At 38.4% G+C, this 9,782-nt stretch overlaps 1 protein-coding gene across 5 annotated transcripts in view; it reads right to left on the bottom strand.

The window, feature by feature from the left end:
- Nucleotides 1-1,053: 1,053 nt before the first annotated feature.
- wdfy3 (WD repeat and FYVE domain containing 3) overlaps nt 1,054-9,782 on the bottom strand; it is a 130,855-nt gene continuing 122,126 nt past the window's right edge. For all 5 annotated transcript variants that reach the window (XM_030143076.1, XM_030143078.1, XM_030143077.1 and 2 more), the window contains 5 exons: nt 9,532-9,675; nt 8,106-8,339; nt 7,507-7,618; nt 3,848-4,045; nt 1,054-2,307 (listed from right to left, as the gene is read on the bottom strand). In XM_030143076.1, the coding sequence (XP_029998936.1) occupies nt 2,187-2,307; nt 3,848-4,045; nt 7,507-7,618; nt 8,106-8,339; nt 9,532-9,675 (809 nt within the window). In that variant the 3' untranslated portion in view covers nt 1,054-2,186. The remainder of the gene's footprint in view (nt 2,308-3,847; nt 4,046-7,506; nt 7,619-8,105; nt 8,340-9,531; nt 9,676-9,782) is intronic.

Raw genomic sequence — 9,782 nt, 5'->3', positions numbered from 1 at the left:
ACTTGTGGAATAATGTCAAAAAAATTTTCATAGTTTGTTTTTAATTCTTTTACACTTTTTTCTATTTCATCAACTTGAGCCATAAATAAAAATCCCAAATACTCAATAATTGTCACATTTTTTAACCCTTTAAATGCCGTGTTTGTAATGTAAACAAACCATTTTTTTTTGGATGGAAAAAAATACAAAAAACTATTTTTTTTCAATATCCTACATAAAAAGTGGATCACATATTTGATTTTTTCATCCTGGCATATGTCAATGATTAACTCCAACATCGGTTAATTTGCATTATTATTTTTGGCACTAGGTCAAATGTTCAAAAATACTAGCATCTGTCACCAAGTGTGCGTAAAATGCACACCTATAAATCAAACTATTACATATTATATATTGATTTACTTTTCTGCCCTAATTTGATTTTATTTTTATAAATCAAGGTCAGTCCTAATCATACATATCAAATGGAAGAAATAGTGCGTTTTAGACACACTTGGCAGACAGATGCTAGTCTTGTAATTTTCTTTTGTTTACAATGTGCACATTTAGTTGGTGGCCAGAATTTTAAAGATCATGCAAAAATGAACAACTTTTGAATTCTAACCTTATTTAAATTGTGAAAAATAATATAAAGTTTTTTAAAACAAAATGCAAAGTGTGCCTAAAAGGTGCACCCGGATACCGGAGGGTTAATATCATTATTATTATTATTATTATTATTATTATTATGACTGTCTTTTTCTTCTGTGTCTTTCATTCAGACATCTGGAGGGTCAGTGCTACTCGTCCTGAGCAAAGAACCTCAATGAGAAATGAGTTTTGGCTCCAACTCAGCCTTGATTTGCGAGGCCTGTATTAAGTTTTACAACATTTTCAAAGTCTTGTTATTGATTGGAACTTAATAGAATTGGACATACACGAGTGGTACCAAGCTTCAACTTTTTCTGCTGTATGGAACAACCTTGAAACTGTTTAATTTAAAAAGAAAGAGTGGATCCACACATGCGCACTGTTCGGAGTGCTTGGCGGAGGTTTGTGTTCTCTGAACACTTGTTTCCAGTTGTGGTGGTCGGTGCTCGGCTGCTGCTGCTGCTGCTGCGGGTGAACGTTTCTATGACGATAAAGTGTGTGGAGTGCACATGTGCAGTAATACCGCTGCAGGGTTAAGAGTGAAACACTAAAACAAAATAAAACCTACAGTTTCTATGACGTATCCCTTTGTGAGTGCATTCAGAAAGCTGCTCCAATGCTGTACAGTAACTCAATGTTATGTGACTGGTGCATGATGGGAAGTACATGTGCAACATCGTACATCTATATATTCTTTCCACAGACCATGAACCCTTGAGACGATAATAAACTAAAAATCTCTGCTCTGACAAAGACATGATATGGTTTTTTAAAAAAATTAATGTGAAATGTTTCCAGTCTTCTGGGAATTAATAAAAAAAGGAAAAAAACGAGAAATAAAAAAAATCTTCATACTTACTTACTGATATATCAAATGAACTTGGCAGGACGTGGACGTAACATTGTGCTAGAATCTCTGTGACAGTGATGGCAATACGCACTAAATTAATCCGATGTCTGTAAACAACCAAAAAAAACATGGAGGAAATGAAACAGAGTGAGTGTTTTGCATAACTAGACGTACAGATAAACTCTTGTCAAAGACAGAATCGTAACATTCACATCCTTTCCTCCCCTGCGTGGTTTTCAGACTACACACAATCAGTTGGGTTTTTTAAAGCCAGGAGTGGTTAGTCACAACGCTATATTACAGGCTATTTGATGGTTTTTCTCATTGACCTTATGTTTTGTTCTGTTGGCTTCCCTCAGAGTTAAAAAGGCCATGGGACATATTTACAATATCAACAAGTTTGTTTTCCGTTCGTGGTGAGATTCCCTGTTCTTGATCTTGAAGCGAAATGGCAGCTGATTGACTCCATCATGGATGGTTGTTGTTTTTTTTTCTCCTCCAGGCGTAAAAGTAGTGATTGATCTTCATTTCTTTTTTTTTTCTTTTTCCTGCTGCGGTGACGCCGCTCATTCCTGTTACAGTACAGGTGAGCAGGCAAACAGAGGATACAGGGAGGGGTTTCCATGGCGACATGAAGGCGGAGACATCCAAGGCAGATGAGAGGAGGCCCCACAGGGGGCGGAGTCCTCAGACAGAGGGCGGAGTCTTAGTTTCTGCAGCCGTCCTCCGCACTGCGCTCATGCTGCAGGTTGTAGTAACAGTTCTGACAGACGCGAACGGGGGATGAGATCTTCAGCCGCTTGATCTCCGACTGGAAACGACTGCACCTGAACAACAACAAAGAACAAAAACAGAAAAACTCAGACAGCCTTTCAGGAAATATGTGAATCCAAAACTACCAAACCCTCTCAAAATGTCTGAACATCCAAAACCATTTTAAAAATCTACAGACTTGAAAATAAAGATGTGAAAACAGTAAAGTAGGAGCCCTAAAACTGTGGATATTGGTATATATAGATATATATTTTCTTACTACCATTTATCTAATGTAAGATCCCAATTTTAACCCTTTCATGCACAGCGTTCACTCCAGTGGACAGTTCTTCTACAGCTGTTCTCTTGTGTATTGATGGGTTTTGTTGTTTTAGTTCCATATCAGCCAACACAGTGAACGCTCATGCATTATTCCACACACTGCTATTCATAACATGTCTGAGTGTAAATCAACTGCTTGTTATTGTTATTAGACTGTAATTAACAGAGTTTTTTTTTTTTTTAACAAAAAGTTGTGTTTTTTGCATATTATCTCCATGAAGTGAGAAATGACTAGTATTAAAGTCTGTTAAAATGTAAGAAAACATCAGATTAGCTGCATTTTTATTTCATTGTTTTCACACCGTATATCAGTAAATACGTTTCTTTGCTTCAAAAATTAAACACATCGTGTCCAGCGGAGTGGACAATTTTGCAACTCCATGAAAAATAGATTCATAAAAATATTTTCAATTGCATTGTTTTTTTTAATGCCTAGAGGAATAAAAACAGTCAGGAAAAAAAAAATCTTGATTAAGGCTCTCATAATTCATGCATGAAAGTGTTAATCTTGTCTCTGATGTATTTTTTTAACATGCCTAAGTACTAAGTGTATATTAATAATTTATTTTACTAACTTTCCCAGACGGGTTATTAGTTGTAAATTTTGTACTGCAAAAGTAGTACTGTAGTCAACTGTGTTGCCCAGAATCACTAAAAGCATGTAATCTGCGCAGTGTAGTAATAGTAATGTCAATGTTTTTCATACAGTTTGTTTATAACTTTAAAAAAAAACTTGAGCCATAAACAACATTACCAAATACTCAATAACTGTTACATATTTTTACACGTTAAATGCTATGTTTGTCATGTAAACAAACTATTTTTTGATGCAAAAAAACAAAACAAATTTCAATATACTGCATAAAAATTGGATAATTTATTTTTTTTTTTTGCAGCCTGGCATGTGTCAATGATTAACAGCAACACTGGTTTAAATACATTATTATTGTTTGTGCTACAGTCAGATGTTAAATGCTAAAATGTGTCCATGTGCATTTTTTCTCACTTTGGAAAATGGTGTTAGTGTAGTAATTTTCTACTGTTTATAATGTACTGATTTTAGTGGCTAGGTCAGAATTTAAAAAAAAAAAAAAACATGCAAAATTGAACAACTTCTGAATTCTGACTTAATATAAATTGGAAAAAATATGAGCTTTTGTAACACGAAGTGCAAAGTGTGCATAATACACTCACCCAGATAGGGGACGGTTAAATAACAGACATAAATAGAGCAGTGACAGTAAAGCAGGTCCTTCTACGGCGTGTTCTTACTTCTGACAGAAGAGCTGTCCACAGTTCCTGCAGTGGTGGCGTCTCTCTGTGAGGGAGAAGCGGACGGTGCAGCCGGAGCAGCTGTCCACCACCTCGTCCTTCACCCAGTGGTCAGCGGCCGACCGGCCCGGCTGGTCACTCACCGACCAACTGAACACTCGACCGCGACCGTCGCCCACCAGGATCTTACTGTGGTCCCTGAGACACAAAAGACAGGATTTCCAGAACAAACCAAACATGTTGTACTCTGCAGTGTCAACAAAAGCAAACTGTGGCTTTGACTCAGTCATAGAGCACAGACCGACCATGAAAGACCTGTTCATTATTCAGCAGCACTCACACTCTGTCTGCAAATGACAACATGGCAGGTCTTTGAAGTTGATGTAATTAATAGGAAATACTGATGTCACTTAATACAACAAACTGTGTATCCAAGGACCCTTAAAGAAATAATTACATCAGTTTGACTACTTGTCTGGGTCATCGTTCATCCTTAGGTTGTTCTCAAAGTTCAATTGAACTGATTTTTGTTTTTGTTCTTGAAAATGTTTTGTCGTCACTGATGAAATCAGAGGATAGAAGAGAGATGAACAGTTTCAACAAAAAAAAAAAAAGGAAAAAAAAAAGACCAGTGTCCCCATATCTCACCAGCATGTTCTAATAAGAATCAATAACCAGTTGAATTTTTGAGGTTGTCAGGTTCTGTCTCTATGTTAGAGTCCTGTGATGTTGATGCAGATCAATCTGCCAATAGAAGTGGGCGGTACTTTCACTGGAGGAGAACTCAACTAATTCAATCAAAGTCCATATATGACTTCCTACCGGTGATCAGTACTAACTATACTGATATCTGTAACCATTTCCATGTTATAAACCACCAAAATATGGACCATTAAAAGTAACGGCAAATGTTTAATGTTTAAAAAATTGTGAAAAATGCAAAAAACAATATTTCTCAAAACCGTGAACAAACTGTCTAGACACTGTCTCCAGGAAACAACATATAAAATTTTAAATAAATCAACCGAAACCAGTAGTTTCGGAGATTGTTGAAATCTGGACATTGGTGACCTTGACTTTGACCCTTCAAGGTCATTCAGGGTCAAAGGTCATGGACCCAAATGAAAGTCCATATATGACTTCCTATCAGTATTCAATAGTAACTATATTAATATCTGTAACTATTTCCATGTTATAAACCAACAAAATATGGACCATTATAAGGAAAGGCAAATGTTCAATATTTCAGAAATTCTCAAAACTGTGAACAGACTTTGTAGACATTGTCCCGAGGAGACAACATAAAAAAGTTTAAATGAATCTGACCAACAGTTTCGTCAGAGAAGATGTTTGAAAAATTTGCTAATGAAGACGACAAAGACACCAGACACAGCGCCTTCACAACAGCTCCTGGGTTATTGACTACTGAGCTGAAAACCACTCCAGCTGACTTTAACAGGGTTTCTGCACGTATCAGCAAATCTAATTTAATGCTTTTAATGCCATATAAAGCCTTAATTTTTGCAAAATCTATTTAATGACTTTTAATTAGGGATGGGAATAGAGTACCAGTTCTTTTTGAGAACTGGATCCCAGTAGCTCGATTCCTTGGAATCGTTTTTCTGCGTCTTAATGATTCTGCTTATAGATTCCACTTTCAATGTGCATGCGCGATGACGTCACGCGTACGCTGCACTGTTTTGGTCAGAACACAGTCAACATTGTATCTTTGTCTCCTCCAGGTTGGACTACTGTAATGCACTTCTCATTGGGATCCCTGGCAGGAGCCTCCAGAGGCTCCAGCACATCCAGAACAGCACTGCCAGGATCCTGATGAGGGGGCGTACACACCAGCACATGACTCACTACACTGGCTCCCTGTTCACCTCCACATCGAATATAAGATCCTCCTTCACACCCATCACTGTCTCCACGGTGAAGCCCCCACTTCCCTCACCGAACTCCTCACCCCCCACACCACCTCCAGAACCCGGTCAGGCCAATCTGTGCCCCCCGGGGGTCTGTGCCCCCCTGAAGACCTTTTTATTCAGGAAAGCATTTCCTTGATCTTTTAACATCTGTGCATGCTTCTCCTGTTTTAACTGTCTTCATTTTTAACTGTTGTTTTTATTTATAAACTGTTTTATCTGGCTTACTTACTTTCTATTTTTATTCTCTGTTATTTATTTATTGCCCGTAGCACTTTGAGATTTTTAGATAAAAATGTAAAGTGCATTACAAATAAAATGTATTATTATTATTATTATTATAATAACATGGTGTAGAGGCAGAAACAGTCTAAACAGACGACACCAGGTCCACTGGAACACTGGCAAAGCTTCCATTTCTTCAAACGGGTGGAATCCCTCCAATATGTTCAAACATTTGTCCACAGCATGTGATTCAGTTACTGGAATGTCACGTATTTGATACTCTTCTTAACGGCGCTTGTGAATCTAGCGGCAGAGTGAACACCAGGCCGTCATCCAGGCCCAGTTGTGGTTCCGGTGCAGGAACCAAACGTCGTAGCCCCTTGACTCTTTCAATGCCATGGGCCGATTAAATCGGCTTTACGAATACAACCTTTAAAGTGCCACGGGCCGATCAGATCGGCTTTGAAGAACACGCCATATTTGTGTACAAACAAACCATCCACCCCCATTTCTTTCTCACATTTCGATGACGTTCTTTCAAATCTTCTTGCAAATTACGATCAATAATGAATCGGCTGCGTCCGGTGCGTTTTGAATCTAAGTAGCAATCGGTCGGATGTTACCGAGCGGTTTTTGACCAAGGAAGAGCTCGCGTTTCGTTTTCTGCTTGGGAAATTTTATGAATGAATTTATGAATGAAATCATATGCAAATTAGATGGCCATTTTGTAGTAATATCGTAAACACAGCGATCTGTCAAAACAGTCCCATCTGCTAAAAAATGAGTTCTGATGACGACTCAGACTTCGATTATAAAAACGACGCGAAATACTGAAAAACGGCCAGATTCTGTGGCACTTTTAAGGCTTATTAGCCCCTTAACTGTCTGGCACCGAAAGAGTTAAATACAAGTTTCCGAAGGTAGAAGAAAGGAAATAAGGTGCACAACAACAGGAGATGGGCAGAGTCAAACTGGTTTTACGTAGTGGAAATGCGGCCATAGAGGAATTAGTAAAGCATCTTAAGTTTCACTTTCACTGTATCCCTCCCAATCCAGGCCCGGCATCATCTGTTATTATTTGTCCATACTGTATATGTTATATTTTCTGTGCAGAGATGGAAATATAAGACAGTAAATGCAAACACACCCCTTTGTGCTCTTTTATTCCCTCACCCAATGAAAATCGATAAGAGAATCAGATCGATAAGCAAAATCGATAATGGAATTGGAGTCGTTAAATTCTTATCGATTCCCATCCCTACTTTAAATGCTTTTTAATGACCCGCAGAAACCCTGTATAAAACAAACTAAGGAAAACTCTGACTCCTCTTGTAGATTAGTGAAGTTGTTGTTTTGTATAAAAGTTGCATTGTGTGTTTAACTGAATTTTCTTGATACAACATCCTGTTTGGTGATGATGTGGAGCCATAATGTCTGCTATAAAAGCTCTCAGCCATGTCATAACAGGACAAATGCAGTGTTGAGTAACAGACTGGGCTGTCATACTTGGAGATGGCGAGTGAGGTGATCTCTGCCGGGTGAGCGTTGTCCTTTCGATCAAATGCTGTGTGCATGGTGAGTTTACTCCTGAAGACCAGCTGGCGCTCCCATCTGTAGCCTGTGAACACATGAACGACAACGGAGGTGCTTTAACAGGGTTCTACAGACTTCTACCAGTGAAATGTAAGACTTTTAAAGACCCCAATGGGAACCCTGGTTAATAAACATTATACACATAATAATTAACAACACACACACAGGGGAAAAGGAAAGAGCCAATTCATGAAGAGACACTGAACCAATATTTTCCATCTGTCCTGTCATTACTGAAGTTTAAACCGTTGAAATATTGTAGTTAGAATGTACTCTAATACTGTAATACTGTACTGTAGAATGTACTGTAATACTGTAATACTGTACTGTAGAATGTACTCTAATACTGTAATACTGTACTGTAGAATGTACTGTAATACTGTACTGTAGAATGTACTGTAATACTGTAATACTGTACTGTAGAATGTAGTGTAATACTGTAATACTGTACTGTAGAATGTATTGTAGTTTAAACAGTTGAAATAAAGTAATACTGGGTGAGGGTCCCCCACCTGCTCGGAGCTGGTTATACGTCCGGGCTTCCATGCCCGAAGGTTGCAGGGGCTGAGGCATGGAGCCCTGGCCTGGGTGACTCACACTGGGGTGGGGGCCCTTCAACTGGCCCTCAGAGTAGTTAACAAACACAAAGCCGTCCTTCTCGTCAATGCTGAGGGTGTCGGACCAGCGGTGGGAGTCGTCGGAGCTGCTGTCCATTGACCACGATGCTCCTGCTCTGCCAGAATGACCTACAACACATATTATACACATGAGGAATGAAGAAATATATAAAGAAAGCAAATATTCACAAGTACAACTTCTTATCAACAGGTCTCATGTCTTTAGTAATTATTAAACATTTTGTAGTATTCACCTGCTGCTTTTCAAAAATCACTTCTGATCTCTAGAAAATTACAGTGAGTGTTCCTTCAGTACTTTTAAACATTTTAAATAAACCCAAATCGGAAAAGTTGGAATAGACAGTGTTTCCAACTCTTCAGTAATTGAGGACTCACACCCACTCACATCCTACACGAGTTCCAGCTCCTACCCTCCGACAAGAGATTCAGGGTCCCCAGAACCAGGCTGAACCGCTACAAAAACTAATTCATCCCAGTATCCATCAGACTGCTAAGCAACCAGTAGTATCTGTCAAAGCAATAAGCTACATGGTGTAATAATAATAATTTCATACCTGTATGTGCAAAACATATCGGTACATATCTGTGAAATAACTTATTTTGGCTAAAATTTGCTTAGAGGTCTTATTTCTGTCTTTGTGCATAAGAAAACAATCTAAGTGAATCCCCAAAGGAGCTTTGTGTTGGTAAATGCAAGTTATGCAAATTTACAGGATTTCAGTTCTGTTGCAGCATGTTGATGGTCATATGAACTATGTTTTCAGCTCAAAAATGTCCAATTTCATCACAATTAATACTATATTTTCATGTCACAAATGGCCAAGTTATATTTGAACTGAATTTACCTGAAAAACAAATATTCTATTCTTTTAGATTCCCCAATTTTTCTTCCAACTTTTGTTTTTTGACAAAAATGGCCACTCATTTGACCCCCTAAGTAAATTTTAGCCGATTTATGAATATGTATATATTATGTGCACATTTATTTGGTTCTTCTTTTATTCTGTTGACTCTTTTTTTATTCTGTCCACCTGTAAACTGCAGCTGAATGGAGTCCTGGAAAAATTTCCCCACAGGGACAATAAAAGGACATCTTACCTTATCTTATCTTAGTGAAAGCATCTATTTTCTGTCCTAAAAGTCACTAGACATTGCTAAATGACGTCATAACCAAATTTTGAAAGTAGCAAAATTTGTTGCTTGGGACTTTTTGGAAAAAAAAAAAAGTTGCTAAATATAGCAGCAAAAGTGTTGAGTTGGCCTCAGTGGGGTTGTTGTTGTCTGTATTTTCCGCCTCTACCTCTGGGTCTGTGGACGGTGCTGCCGGGCTGGCTGCCCCCCCCTGTTGAAGGGTTCCGGGGGGTCTTGGGCTCCTGACTCAGACTGGGCTCATCCCCGTCGGACTCACTGCTATCTTCATCACCATTGTGACTTTCACCACCCTCTGGATGACAAACAAGAGTTTAAGAGGTCATTTGGTATTTTTGGGGATACTTCTAGTGTTCATACCTTTGCTGTCAAATTGTAAAACACTGCATCCAGACCTGGTCA

The sequence above is a fragment of the Sphaeramia orbicularis genome, chromosome 9, assembly GCF_902148855.1.
Source record: "Sphaeramia orbicularis chromosome 9, fSphaOr1.1, whole genome shotgun sequence".
In the NCBI taxonomy this organism is placed as follows: domain Eukaryota; kingdom Metazoa; phylum Chordata; class Actinopteri; order Kurtiformes; family Apogonidae; genus Sphaeramia; species Sphaeramia orbicularis.
This window is presented reverse-complemented; position numbering and strand designations above follow the sequence as displayed.